This window comes from Eptesicus fuscus, chromosome 25 (genome assembly GCF_027574615.1).
Source record: "Eptesicus fuscus isolate TK198812 chromosome 25, DD_ASM_mEF_20220401, whole genome shotgun sequence".
NCBI lineage: Eukaryota > Metazoa > Chordata > Mammalia > Chiroptera > Vespertilionidae > Eptesicus > Eptesicus fuscus.
Window position 1 is genome coordinate 94274 of NC_072497.1, and position 15812 is coordinate 110085.

Consider the following 15812-nt stretch of genomic DNA (forward strand, 5'->3'; position numbering starts at 1 on the left):
TGGCATGATTCAGCTTACATTTATCAAGTCATGCATCAGAATTAATTTCACCTAGACTTGAGACTTAAATATAAAAGCTGAAATTGTACTTATTTAGAGAAGAAAATATCTATATATATAAAAAGGCTAATATGCAAAGTGTCCCCATGGGAGTTCAACTGGGAGTTCTGTCACTCACTATGACATGCGCTGACCACCAGGGGGCGGTGCGGAATGTAGGAAGGCCTTGGCTGGCAGCCGGCAGCCGAGGAAGGGAGGCCCCAGCCGGCAGCCACTAGGGACCCTACCCATGCACAAATTTCATGCACTGGGCCTCTAGTCCTATATAATAAAAGGCTAATATGCAAATTATCCCCTCAACCTGGAGTTCGACTGGGAGTTCGAGCAGGGGGCGGGACTGGCCGGCCAACCACCCGTGGCCCCTACCTGGGCCAGCCCTGCCCCCGATCGCGCCCCCCCCCCGCCCGACCGGGAGTGGGGCCGGCCTGCCAACTGCCCATGGCCCTCCCCTCTGGCCAGCCCGGCCTGATTGGGGCAGACTGGCTGGACCCCACCTGTGCACAAATTTGTGCACCAGGCCTCTAGTAGATAAATATTTACATATTCTTATTGTGGGTAAGGACTCTGTAAGACAAAGTAAGAAACCACAAAAGAAAATATTGATAGGCTTGATTTACTAGGAAGAAAAAATGTTATTATACATAAAAAATTAAAAGAGAAATAGGTACATTGTCTAACCCAAAGGATTTATTGCCATAATAGTAATAGTAGTAGTAGTAAATGATTTCAAAACAATTAGAAAATGTTACAAATCCCGTGGGAAAAAATGGGCAAAAGGTACCAACATGCAAATTCCAAAATAAAAAATGGTTGTTACAAAGTTCAGCCTAAGTAGTAATGATAATCATAAACAAAAATTTGAAAAACAAACACAAATAGCAATAATTAAAACATTAAACAACCTTTACTGAAATTCCTGTAGGAAAAAGAAGTCATCACAAGACTGAAACTCTATCACAAGAGTCAGGAAACATTTCTTGTAAAGTGCCAGAGAGTACGTGTTGTGGACTTGGCTGGCAGTGCTGCCTTTTCCGAGGCCAAGGAAAGCGTTAAAAGGAGAGATTGGCTGTTGGCAGCTTCCCGGGAAATGGGCACTTCCCATCTGGTGGACGTGTCATTGTCACAGCCTTTGTGAAAGTGATTTGGCAGTTAATTATCAGGTGCTTTAGACTTGATTTGGCTCATCTCTTATCTGAATTTCTTGTTTTCTAACAATCCGTATTACTTTGCGAGAAAAAATCAAAATCACTAGATTGAGTGGAGAGTAAGAGGCACGGAGATTCTGGGGAGTTACGGAGGTGATGAAGGCATCGTGTATAGAACACTTTGCTCGAGGAAAACTTTTTAGTGGAGATTGTGCAGCTGCTGGGTTGTGGGCCTGTGAGGAAGGAGGCATTAGCTTTCTCAGCAAAGAGCAAAAGAGTGTTTGTGCTTCCACTCACATGGGTGACCAACAGGTAGAGAAAGGAGACGTCATGCTTCCCGGGGTATTCATTTAACCCTCCACTGCATTTCCGTCTTGATCCCAGGACCACACACTTACTAGTAGTTCTCCAGGACAGTAGACACAAGTAGCCTGAATCAGTACCATTGTACTACTTTTTTATAAAGAAGCAATTTTTCTTTTCTTTTTTTTAAATCCTCATCAGAAGATATGTTTTTATTAGAGAGAGAGAGAGAGAGAGAGAGAGACATCGATCTGAGAGAAAAACATCGATTGCTGGCCTCCCACATGCGCCCTGACCAGAGATCGAATCCATAACCTTTGGTGTATGGGATGACACTCCAACTAACTGAGCCACCCAACCAGAGCCATTCTACCACATGGTAAAACGAGTTTTTAGCTGGGTGTGTGGAGGCTTGTAAAACATAACTGTTCCCTATGTCTCATGTCTTTGTACCTCATGGCCTTTCTTATGTCAGGAGGGGTATTTGCTGTGCTAACATGGGTGGGAAGTCCTGACTCTGCATCACCTGTGATTGCGTCCTACTAATACATTCACTTCATGGTCAGCAATGCTCCAGGAAGAAATTGTGTCCTGATTATGTTTTCACCCACTAGTAACTTCTACAAAGTAGTAGGGTTTTCCTTTCTTTTCTCTGTTAATTTGATCTGTGTGTCTTGAATTGGCAGACCCACTTCATTAGCGTGGGAAGTAAAGAAGATGTCTCCGGGACGGCATGTGATTCCAAGTCCATCCACAGATAGAATAAGTGTGACATCAAATGCGCGAAGAAGCTTAAATTTTGGGTGAGATGAACTAAAAACAAAACTACTATGGCTTTCATTACAGTAAATTATTTTCTGTGGTTAACACACTGAAAGTATTATAAAACAGATATTCTGTTATAAAAATACCCATGTATATGGTTGTGTATCTGTTCGAAATTGTTGGAATAAAATGTTCTTTAAAAACCCAGGACAGCCTAAACCGGTTTGGCTCAGTGGATAGAGCGTCGGCCTGCGGACTGAAAGGTCCCAGGTTCGATTCCGGTCAAAGGCATGTACCTTGGTTGTGGGAACACCCTTAGTCGGGGGTGTGCAGGAGGCAGCTGATGGATGTTTCTCTCTCATCGATGTTTCTAACTCTCTATCCCTCTCTCTTCCTCTCTGTAAAAAATCAATAAAATATATTTAAAAAAGAAAACAAGCCAAAACCGGTTTGGCTCAGTGGATAGAGGGTCGGCCTGCGGACTCAAGGGTCCCAGGTTTGATTCCGGTCAAGGGCATGTACCTTGGTTGCGGGCACATCCCCAGTAGGGGGTGTGCAAGAGGCAGCTGATCAATGTTTCTAACTCTCTATCCCTCTCTCTTCCTCTCTGTAAAAAAATCAATAAAATATATTTAACAAAAAACAAAAACACCAGGACAGTACAGTTTTACTTTAGGAAATATAACATTCAGAACTAATTAGGGAGAGAAAGCAAGATGGCGGCATAGGTAAACACCTACACTGCTGCCTCGCACAACAATTTCAAAACTACAACTAAAAGACAAAACATCTATCACCCAGAACCACAGGAAAGCTGGCTGAGTGGAAGTTCTACAACTAGAAGGAAAGAGAAAAGAGCATTGAGATGTGCACAAGCGCTGAAAAGCTGAGTTACGGAGGCGCGCAAATCGGGATGGCAGTGGGAGACTGGGTGCGCTGCTTTTTTTCAACCCAAAGGGAGACAAGCTCCTGATTACTTTGAACTCCAGTTTCTGGGGACATGCGGGGACCCAAACTCCTACGGGGAGAAGCTGGACTGTCTGCCATCGGGTCGGAAAGTGAGGGTGACTTTCTTGCAGAGGTGCACCCAGCAATCATCGTTTACTGTGCTGGGGCGCAGGACGCGGGGACTTGGAAACGTGAAAACACAGAGACAGCTGACTGGCAGCCATCGCTGTTTGCCATGCTCTAGCCTAGTGACTCCCTAAGACCCTGCCTCGCACAATCTACACACCCACCCAAGCTCCACGCAGCGGCTTTTGTATATAAATGGCCTGCCCTATTGCAGCTTAACCTAACAAACTGCAGCTCTGATCAGACAGCTCCAAAACCTCGAAACCCCAAGCAAAAAGGAGAAAACTGTAGTTCTCACTGTAGCTCTTGCTGGGTGGCCTCAGACAGTAGCTGACCTGCACTCCATTGGAGATCCAGAAGCTAGTGTATCTAGTGGTCAGTGTGAGACGACGCCAGATTTCAACTACTCACATCCATAAGTGACAACATTCAAGAGGCAGACTCAGCACCAAAGCCCCACTGAAACAAGTGCTGCTCCATAAGCATGTCTCCAGCACAGCAGTTCTTCCATTACAGACACAGCGGGTCCTCACAGCCAATTGGCCTGGAGGACAGTTCCTCCCAGTGACACCAACAATCAAGACGTAACTACAACAAGGCTGTACACTCAGTCCACAAAGGGGTGTACCAAGAGTGTCCACCTCAGGTAACTGGGAGGCTGAGCCGTTGGGCCATATAGGACACCTAGCACACAAAGCCACCCTACCAACTCAGGGAAGCAGCGAAAATGTGGAGACAAACAGACCACAAACGAAAGAAATGGAAAACAAACAACTGGACATAGAGTTCAAAACCACGGTTATAAGGTTTTTCAAGAATTTCCTAGAAAAGGCTGATAAATTTAACGAGACCCTCGAGAATATGAAAAAGGACCAACTAGAAATTAAACATATACTGACTGAAACAAAAAATATTATACAGAGACCCAACAGCAGACTAGAGGAACGCAAGAATCAAGTCAAAGATTTGAAATACAAAAAAGCAAAAAACACTCAACTGGGAAAGAAAAAAGAATCCAAAAAGTTGAAGATAGTGTAAGAAGACTCTGGGACAACTTCAAGCGAACCAACATCATAATAATAGGGGTGCCAGAAGAAGAGAGAGAGCAAGACACTGAAAACCTATTTGAAGAAATAATGACAGAAAACTTGCCCCACCTGGGGAGAGAAATAGACTTACAAGTCCAGGAAGCACACAGAACCCCAAATAAAAGGAATCCAAAGAGGACCACACCAAGACACATCATAATTAAAATGCCAAGGGCAAAAGACAAAGAGAGAATATTAAAAGCAGCAAGAGAAAAACAGTTACCTACAAGGGAGCACCCATACGATTGTCAGCTGATTTCTCAACAGAAACTATGCAGGCCAGATGGGAGTGGGCAAGAAATATTCAAAGTGATGAATAACAAGAACCTACAACCAAGATTACTCTACCCAGCAGAGTATCATTCAGAAGTGAAGGTCAGATAAAGAGCTTCAAAGATAAGAAAAAACTAAAGGAGTTTATTACCGCCAAACCAGTATTATATGAAAAGCTGAAAGGTATTCTTTAAGAAGAGGAAGAAGAAGAAAAAAGTAAAGATAAAAATTATGAACAACAAATACATATCATCAACAAGTGAATCTAAAAATCAAGTGAATTAAAAATCGGAGGAACAGAATAAACTGGTGAATATAATAGAATCAGGGGCATAGAATGGGAGTGGATTGATAATTCTCAGGGGGAAAGAGGTGTGGGGGATACGGGAAGAGACTGGACAAAAATCTTACACCTATGGATGAGGACGGGGGGGCGGGGTAAGTGCAGAGGGTGGGGTGGGAACTGGGTAGAGGAGAGCTATAGGGGGAAAGGAGAAACAATTGTAATAATCTGAACAATAAATATTTATTTTTTTAAAAAGAACTAACTAGGTTCTCAAAATCTAAACCCATAAACATTCTCCATGCTAAATGACTCATAACATGAACTGACAGTTCTTTCAAAAAGATAGGTCTACATATTATCATTGTGTTATTGTCATATAAATTTTATCTTTGTACATGATAGTCTCACCAACACAGTTTTATAACCATTGTTTTATGCAGTTGTCTGTTCAATCAGAACAAGAAAAGAGTTACAGAAAAAAAAACCGGGATTAGTAACTTTCACTGGTGTTCTTTATTTCCTCATGTGGATTCAGGTTACTGTGTAGTATTCTCTCATTTCAGCCTGTAGGGGACTCCCTGTAGCATGACTTGTTGAACATGTCTGCTAGTGACAGTTTTTCCCAAGTTTTGTTTATCTGAGAATATCTTAATTTATCCTTTAGCTTTTGAAGGATAGTTTTGCAGTGCATAGAATTCTTGGTTTAAAGTCTCCCCCGTCCTTCCACTTCCCCCAGCACTTTGAATATGTCCTCTCACTGCCTTCTGGCTTCCATGGTTTCTGATAAGAAATCAGGTGTTACTCTCATTGGAAATTTATTTATTTTTATTATTTAATATATTTTATTGATTTTTTACAGAGAGGAAGGGAGAGGGATAGAGAGTCAGAAACATCAATGAGAGAGAAACATCGATCAGCTGCCTACTGGGGATGTGCCCGCAACCAAGGTACATGCCCTTGACTGGAATTGAACCCGGGACCCTTCAGTCCACAGGCTGAAGCTCTTATCCACTGAGCCAAACCGGTTTCAGCTGGAAATTTATTTATTTATTTATTTGCTTTTCATTGATTTCAGAGAGAGGAAGGGAGATGGAGAGAGAGAACATCCATGATGAGAGAGAATCATGGATTGGCTGCCTCCTGCACGCCCCTACTGGGGATTGAGCCCACAACCCGGGCATGTGGCCTGACCTGGAATCGAACCGTGACCTCCTGGTTCACGGGTCCACACACAAGCATTGTCTGACGTTGGCCGGACTGGAGATCCTTCTCGGAGATGCCCTACTTTCTCTGGCTGCTTTGTAGATCCTGTCTTTGTCTTTGCTTTCAGTAGTCTGACTTGGATGCGTCTAGACTTGGATCTCTGAGTTTAACCTACTTCAAGTTCATTGAGCCTTTGGATGAGTAGATAAATGTTTCTCATCAGATTTGGGAAGTTTGTGTCCCTTACTTCTGCACACATTCTTTCTGCCCTTTCTCTCCTCTGCTCCTGGCATCCCACACCACCTATGTTTGTTCTCGTGATGGTGCATTCAAAAGAGATGATCAGAGAGCATTGCTTTAGGTGAAGCTTGATAGACTTTGGAACCTTTTAATAACTGATGAAACCTAACGTCTGTATATTTAAGCCCCATTTTAAGGGACGTTCCCCTGTAATGTATTCCGTTGATCATTGGTTCAAAGTGTTGTATAGTGCATGTTTGTTTTAACATTGGAAGTCTATAATGAATGGCAAAGTTCTTACAATGATCCCTGTCTACTCATATCATTGGATTAATTGACACTTTATTATCACATTGTTGTTATCAAAACATACTGTTTTTCTCAGCATGCTGAAGAATTGTGGCTCAAAGGCTAACTTTAGTATATCTACTCACTTTTCTTGTTTAATTAAAGGCTTACTCAGAATACATATGTGGTTAGTTACCAAACTTAATTACACAATTTGTTTTCATTCTTTTAAATCATGATTTAAAGATTAATTATGAAATATGGTGCAAAAAAGAGATACTGTTTCAGTGAAAACTGATACAAATTTTTTGTAAGTTTTGATAAAGGTGAGCTATTAAAATAAAGTTTTGCTTTAAATGAGGTGTAGATAGGACAACTATGAAAGAGTGAGGAAATAGTATCAAAGTTGAGCCCTGGCCAGTGTTTCTTAGTGGTTAGAGCATCGGAACGCGCACTGAGGGCTACGGGTTCGATTCCTGGTCAAGGGCATGTACCTGGGTTGCAGGTTCACTCCCCATCCCTGGAGGGAGCACGTGCCAGAGGCAACCAGTTGATGTGTCTCTCTCACATCGATGTTTCTGTTTCTCTCTCCCTCCCTCCCTCTTTCCCTCCCTCCCTCTCTACCTCCCTCCACTCTCTCTCTGAAAAGCAATGGGAAAAAAATATCCTCAGGTAAGGATTAACAAAAAACGAAAACAAAAACAGGCTGAGAAGGATTGTCCACTTAGATTTTTTAACAGGTGCCACTAATTTTCACTCCGTTATAAAGAAACCAGTGTTGGACATTGTCAGTGACAGTGATGCATCAGGCTTGTGTTTCATGAAAGAAATGTACACGAGTAAAAAGCCTCTTTTAGTAGTGCCTATATCCATAGATTGGCAAATTAATGCATATTCATTTTTTTTTAAGTTTTAAATGAAAATGAAAGGTTTTAGGTTCATATGCATATTTTTTAAGATTTCCAATTTAGCTGCAATTTTCTTTTAAACTGAACTGAGGAGAGCTTCTGTATTATCATCCCATATATGTTACACTGTATTAAATTAATGAGGTGCTTAACCAAGACAAATTTATTAATATTTTTGCCTTAAATTGCTGTGATAATATGTTACTCTCCATTGTGGATACACACACATTCACAAATATAATAATAATTATTTTTTATAAATATATATTTTTATTGATTTCAGAGAGGAAGGGAGAGGGAGTTGGAAACATCAATGAGAGAGAATCATTGATTGGCTGCCTCCTGCATGCCCCCTACAGGGGATCAAGCCCACAACCTGGGCATGTGCCTTTGACTGGAGTCGAACCCAGGACCCTTTGGTCCGCAGGCCGATGCTCTATTCATTGAGTCAGACCAGCCAGGGCCAATATAACTTACTTGATATTTAGACCCATTGAGGATGTGTTTAATGTTTAACTTCCGCATTTACTTGACTGATGAGCCTCGTTTTCTCCCAGGGCTTCCCCGGGCACAGGGGCTGCTCCCTGTGTGGCTTCCGCAGGTGTCAGTTGGGCTGACAAGGTCAAGGCTCATCACTCAGGGCCTGCTGCCTCTTCAGATGGAGCGCCTGCGCAGTCTTGCCCACCAATGGCAGGGCAGAAGACTTCCTGCAAAAACGGCAAGTGGCTTCCATTCATTTTTATGTGGCAGACAAGTGGACATCGATGGAAATATTTGTTTTATGTGAACTTGGAGCTAATAGCATTATATAGTTATCTTTTGTATCATTTTTATCATATTAATCTGCCCTACTTAAAGCTATAAAATAATCTTAAAAATGTATGAAAGCATATGGAAATCATTCTGGTCGCAGGTTTGTCAATTCATTTATAATGTGGGTCCTTTATAACTCTTTTGACTTAAAGAAAAAAATAGTCATTCCATTCTCTACACATTGTACACTTTTAAGTTGCATGCCACTATTTCATTTTATTATTATTTGAATATTTTTTATACTAAAGTAGTATTCTGTGTTTATCTTTGCTCACACATCTGTTTTCTTTCTTTTTTCTCTTTTTTTTTGTTGTTAATCCTCACCCAAGGATATTTTTCCATTGCTTTTTAGAGAGAGTAGCAGGGATGGAGGGCGGGAGGGAGGGAATGAGAAAGGGAGAAGAGAGAGAGAGAGAGAGAGAGAAACATCGATGTGAGAGAGACACATTGACTGGTTGCCTCCTGCACGTACCCTGACCAGAGCCAGGGATCGAGTCTGCAACCAAGATACGTAACCTTGAATAGAACCGAACCCGGGACCCTTCAGCCCGTGGGCTGACACTCTATCCACTGAGAAAAACTGGCTAGGGCTATTTTCTTTAAAAAAATTTTTTTAATTGATTTTAGAGAGAGGAAGGGAGAGGAATAGAGAGATAGAAACATCCATGAGGGAAACATTGATTGGCTGCCTCCTGCATACCACCCACGGGAAAAGGGGGAGAAATAAAGTAAAAACTGACAAATGAGGGCGGAAATTTCAAAATATATACTCATACTGGAAGATTTTAACATAACTGTTCCAACAACTGATAATACAAGTGGAGAAAAATCAGTAAAGATATACACAGCCTGATTAATGAACTTGACATAATTGAAATACCTAACCAATAATGCTTATTCTTTCCCATTCTTTTTTCTTTTGATGCTTCACTATGGAAACTTTTTATTGATATGTCTTCTCTGTTCTATATGATGAATCCATATTTTCTTAAATATATTAATAATGGTTATTTTTTAAAGTCTGTGTCCAAAAAGTAAAATATCTGAACTACCTGTGTATTTGTTACTTTGTAGGTTTTTAAAAACATTTTTTGTGGGGTTTCCAGTTACTTGATCGTGTTTTACAACAAACCACATACTATTTAATGAAATGTTTAATAAAGTATATTAAAAATTATAGAGGTTCCTTCTAAAAATACTTTTCTTTTGGCAAGAAGATAAGAGTACTAGCAGATCACCTTACTTCTGTCAAAGCTTGGTCTGAGTTGTCATTAAAGTGGATAGTTTTAGTTTTGTCTTTATTCTTTTTCGGGTATCAACCGAAAACCTGGGGTGTTTGCCAAAGCCACTCCATTCCTGTTTTCCAACATTTGTTTCCTCAGCACTGCAGTCACTGCAAGATCCCTCAGCTCATTAGCATCCAGCTGCTGCTCTCTGGGTGTCTTGGCGTCCTGGCCTGTGTATGCAGAGCTTAGCAGTTGTCAGACTTCTGAAGGGAAGATTGAATGCAGACTCTTTGGCTCGCTGTCCTGCCGTTAGCCCCTCTGCAGTCCAAGCCGCTTTAGACTCACTGAGCTCCAGTGTCTGTCTCAGCTGGACAAGACGGCGGGTTTCTGTGGGGTCACTGCCCCGCACACTGAATTCCAAGTGTCTTGAGGGAGAATTTGGGGTGAAGGTGGATCTCATGTTGTTGTCCTTCCCTTTTCTCAGGGAACACACTTCCTCAAATCTCACCTACATTGCTTGCTTTCCAGTGGCATTAAGCAGTTTATTTAGATGTTTTGTCCAGCTTTTATAGGCGTGCTTGGAGGAAAGAAGGTTAATTTTGATATAGGCTACCCTGTCATGGCTGTACAAGTTCCCAAAAATTTCAGATGATTGAACTTATTCTGTTTCTTTTGAACACAGTGGAATTAAGTTAGAAACCAGTTACAAAAACATAACCATACAATTCTCAAGTTTTTGGAATTTTAGAGTATATTTCTGAATATTCCATAAGTCGGAAGAAATCAAAATGAAATTTAGAAAATGTAAATTGAGTTAAAATGAACATTTAAAATCTTGTGGGATTAAGGTGAAGCTATGGTTTGAGGAAAATTCCTAGCCTCGATGACATGTATTAGAAAAGAAGAAAACTTCAATCACACTCTGGATTCTGGAAGTTGGGGAGGCAGCTTCACTTAGCCGTTGGGGCAAGAACACCAGGGCCAATTGGCCTGGAATGGCTAAGTCTTGGAAAACTTGCTGAGTATGTGACCTTGGGCAAACTACTGAACCTCTCTTTGTCTCAGTGTCCTTTCTGATACATGGGATGATGGTACTCAAAGGGCGGTTGTGAGGATTAAAGGTGTTATTATATGCAAAGCCCTTAGAAGAGCGATAGCACAGAGTGTACCCTGTGCTCTATATAAACGGTTATTAATACTTCCTGACCATGTGGCTGGCATTCAGTCATTCTTAATCTAAGTCTCAGTTTTGTTATTTGTAAATTAGGGGTAATAAAGAAAATGTTCGTGGGGTAGGATTAACCTTTTGCACTCGGATGTCGAGTGTGACTCGACACGGTTAGCATCGAGATTAAAATTACTCTTTGAATGAATCAATAATTTGAAATATAAAAAAATCCAAATAAATAAGTTTGTATGAAAAGAAACTCCAGTTTTTTATTCTACTGCCGCGCTTTGTAAAGTCAGGGGTATTTAAAAAATTAAATCCCGAGTAGAATAAAGGAATCAAGAAAAAAGCAAGCAAGTGCAAAGGGTTAATCCCTACCACACAGTGTAGTTACAGGAATTAGAGACTATGCGTGTGTATATGTATGTGTGTATACACACATACATATACACAAGACACCTTGCATAATAGTGTTATATTTGTACATGACTTATATTTAATGGGAATTAGATTGGAATTTATTTTATAGGTTTTTTAAATATTTTATTATCTACATTTAAATATTTTATTTTCTCCCTTTAATTGCACAGAACGGAAGGATGCTGAAGGATGGGAGACTGTTCAGAGAGGGAGGGCTGTTCGCTCACGATCAACAGCAGTGATGCCAAAAGTTTCAACACAGGCATTAAGGTCAAAGGATGACAGTGATAAAGAAAATGTACGTCTTTTGCCGGATGAAAGCATACAGAAAGGTGAAGTTGGAGATGGACCTTCTAACGCCACAGAGGCTCGGCCCAAAGACTCATCACATTCATGTGACCATCCTCTTACTGACAGAACCCAGGTAGTACACTCTGAAAATCCTTCCAGTGAATTTTTATAAGGGATGTGTTTGGCAGAATGTCTCATTTTTCTCCTGCATTCTACCTTTTATTGTGAAAAATTTCACATCTGCAGAAAAGTTGCAAGTATAGAACAATGAACCCTCGTATGTCCTTTATGTAGATTCATACGTTAATGCTTTGCCATATTTTTTCTATGTATATTTATGTCACACAAACATTGTATGCTAAACGTTAGAATAATGTGCGTATATCATAACCATTCACCTTCTACAGCATGTTTTTCCAAAGAAAAACTTGTTTAAAATACTTTTTTTATTGATTTCAGAGAGGAAGGGAGAGGGAGAAAGATATAGAAACATTAATGATGAGAGAGTCATTGATCAGCTGCCTCCTGCACGCCTCCCACTGGGGATTGAGCCCGCAACCCGGGCATATGCCCCTGATCGGAATTGAACCCAGGACCCTTCAGTCCACAGGCTGACGCTCTATCCACTGAGCCAAACTGGCTAGGTCCAAAGAAAAAACTTTTACATAACCATATTGTAATTATAAAATTGAGGGAATTTGACATTTATTACCTATTTTATATTTATAGTCAATATTCAGAAATTTCCAGCTGTCCCAATAATTTTTTAAAAACCCTCATCCAAGGATATGTTTTTATTTATTTTAGAGGAAGGGAGAGGGAGAGAGAAAAACATCATCATGAGAAACATTGATCACTGCCTCCCACATGCAGCACGACTGGGGATTGAACCCACAGCCTTTTGATGTATAGAACCACGCTCCAACTGAGCCCTACCCACCAGGACCCAATATTTTTTTATTTTTTTTTTTTTGCGGGAGAGTGAAGGGTAGATGGGGAGAGAAGGAGGGAGAGGGAGAGAGAGAGAGAGAAAGAACAAGAGAGAGAGAGAGAATGAGAGAGAAACATCAATGTGAAAGAGACACATCTATTGGTTTCCTCCCGCAGGTGCACCAAACAAGGCCAGGGAACGAACCTGCAACCCAGGTACATGCTCTTCACTAGGAATCAAACCCACGACCTTTAGAGCAGGCTGATGCTCTAGCCACTGAGCACGCCAGCCAGGTCCCAATAATTTCTTGATATAATTTTACCCCTGGATCCAAGATCCAATCAATCACACATTGTATTTGGATTTGTTTCTTTAATATCTTTCACCAAGAACAATTCTCAGCCTATATTTGTCTTTTATGAAGAATACTAGAGACCCAGTGCACGAAATTCATGCACGGGCGGTTGTCCCTCAGCCCGGCCTGCACCTTCTCCAATCTGGGACCCCTCGGGGGATGTCCAACTGCTGGTTTAGGCCCAATCCCTGTGGGCTGTTGGACATCCCTTTTGCAATCTGGGACTGCTAACTCCTAACCGCTCACCTGACTGTCTACCTGATCGCCCCTAACTGCCTCTGTCTGCCTTCCTGAATGCCCCTAACCCCTCTGCCTGCCTGCCTGATTGTCCCTAACCTCTCTGCCTGCCTACCTAATCGCCCCTAACTATCTCTGCCTGCCTGCCTGATCACCCATAACTGCCTCCCCTGCCAGCCTGATCTCGCCCACAACTGCTCTCCCCTGCCAGCCTGATCTTGCCCCCAATGGCCTTCCCCTGCTGGCCTGATCTCACCCCCAACTGCCCTCCCCTGCCATCCTGGTTGCCCCCAACTGCCCTCCCCTGCCGGCCTGATCTTGCCCCCAACTGCCCTCCTCTCCTGGCCAATTTGGTTCTGATTGATTGGTTTCTATGCCAGTCAGCGTCAAAAGCTCCACCTCCTAGGCAGCCATTGGCTCCTCACAGTTGACCCAGATTTGGTTCTGATTGGTCAGTTTCTATGCCAGTCAACATCAAAAGCTCTGCCTCCTAGGCAGCCATTGGCTCCTCACACTTCACCCAGATTTGGTTCTGATTGGTCGGTTTCTATGTCAGTCAGTGTCTCTGGGCCTATCAATGGGACCTGATCAGAAGGCAGGGCTGATCAGCAGCCCTGGTGGAAGCCTGAGGAGAAATGGAGGCCTAGTTGCTGGCCCGGCACAAAGAGAAAAAGAGAGGCAAGTGCTGATCAATAGCTGCCACAGAGGCTACAGATCAGACCCTGCTTCTCTCTTCAGGCCTCTCTCCGGGCCTGATTTGCAACTCCCTCAGCAGTCAGTGCTGGGTCATTGGGCCTGCAGTCACAGCAGTCAGTGCTGGGTCACCATGTCAACCCAATGCTGACTGCAGGACTGACTTCCGGTTGGTTGAGCCTCCAGTCATGACGGATCCAGGGATTTTATATATTAGGACATTGCAGTTCTTTTTTGTAGAATGCCTTTTATTTTATTTTTTAAATTCTTTATTATTCAAAGTATTACATAAGTCTCCTTTTCCCCCCATTGACCTCTCCCAGCCATCCCCACCCCCCAGCACCTGCCCTCCCCTCCACCCCCCGCCAGTCTGTGTCCATTGCTTATGCTCATATGCATGCATACAAGTCCTTTGGTTGATCTCTTACACTCTCACCCCCTGCCTTCCCTTCCCTCATAGGTTGGACAGTCTGTTTGATGTATCAATGACTCTGGTTCTATTTTTGCTCATCAGTTTATATTGTTCATTATATTCCACTAATGTGTGAGACCATGTGATATTTATCTTTCTCTGACTGACTTACGTTGCTTAGCATAATGCTCTCTTAGTTCCATCCATGCTGTTATAAATGGTAAGAATTCCTTCTTTTTTAAAGCAGTGTAGTATTCCATCGTGTAGATGTACCACAGTTTTCTAATCCACTCATCTGCTTATGTGCACTTAGGCTGTTTCCAAATCTTAGCTATGGTGAATGGTGCTGCTATGAACATAGGGGTGCATATGTCCTTTCTGATTGGTGTTTCTGTTTTCTTGGGTTACTTTGTTTATTGATTATTGAGTTTAGCTTATGCACTTTTTAAAAACTTAAAATAATTTTTTCATTATAGTTGACATACAATATTAGTTTTAGGTATACAACCATAGTGATTAGATATTTATATACCTTATGAAATGACCCTCGGTAGGTCTCCTGCCCATCTGACACCATACACAGTTATTACAGTACTAGGGGCCCGGTGCACGAATTTGTGCACAGGCGGGGTCTGGCTGGCCTGCCAGGCTGGGCCGGCCAGGGGGAGGGGCCACGGGCGGTTGGCTGGCCGGCTCTGCCCCCTGGTCAAACTCCCTGTTGAGGGGACAATTTGCATATTAGCCTTTTACTATATAGGATTACTGACTATGTTCCCTATGCTGTATCCTTACATTACACAGTTGACAGAAATACAGCAATTGTCTTTAGCATCATTCCTACAGGCATATGTTAACAATTTGCCCAAGTCAGCTGTTAACTTTGATTACTTGGTTAAAGTGGTGTCCTCCTCCTGCATTCAGAGGTTGCCAGAAGTGGTGAGGAAAGAAAGGATTATTTTCAACCTGTTTCTACTTTTATTTCCTGCAATTCAGATATAGAGTAATTTCCTAATATTTAATGTAATTCTTTACAATTAATATTTCCAGTATTTTGTGTTAGTGCATTTAAATTTCTTTTTACTTATTTGATGAAGGAATGCATTTTTTAGATATTTGTTTGCATAAAGATTCATGCTCAATGAGTTGAATTTTATGTAAAATGACTAATGAAATATAAGAGGTATTCTTTGATATACAGGGGCTAAGTAAAAATGTTACAAAATAGTTGTGATATTTCTCAGTCTAGAATAGCATCTACTTTTTAAATTTTTCTCCTTTTACCTGTAGGACATTTACTTTTATTAGAAACTGCTCAACTTCCATGTTTTCCTTCTTAATGATAATCATGCCTCTTAATCCTACATTGTTCGTGATGCTCTGTGACTCTGATGTACATAAATTTTAGCCCATGTGAGATTGCAAGCTCCTTGCAGGCAGTACCTTACAGTGTCTTTTAATCTCCCACCAAATGGAGCAGTCCTAAATACATAGGAAATAATCTGTAGATATTTGTTGGATGTAACTTAAAGAAACTTTTTAACGTAGGTTAAAATTGATGAAGAAATTACTTTTATATCACTTAGCAAACATCCACCATTTTTGCTATTGTGTATTTTAACTATAAAATTTAACA

The 15812-nt window shown here is 41.5% G+C and overlaps 1 protein-coding gene across 1 annotated transcript in view; it reads left to right on the forward strand.

Annotated features, from left to right (window-relative positions):
* The window catches only part of SCAPER (S-phase cyclin A associated protein in the ER), a 197683-nt gene that overhangs the window by 28878 nt on the left and 152993 nt on the right, over window positions 1-15812 (forward strand). The window contains exons 7-9 of the mRNA XM_054713413.1: window positions 2195-2311; window positions 8191-8351; window positions 11431-11684. Coding sequence (XP_054569388.1) covers window positions 2195-2311; window positions 8191-8351; window positions 11431-11684 — 532 coding nt within the window. The remainder of the gene's footprint in view (window positions 1-2194; window positions 2312-8190; window positions 8352-11430; window positions 11685-15812) is intronic.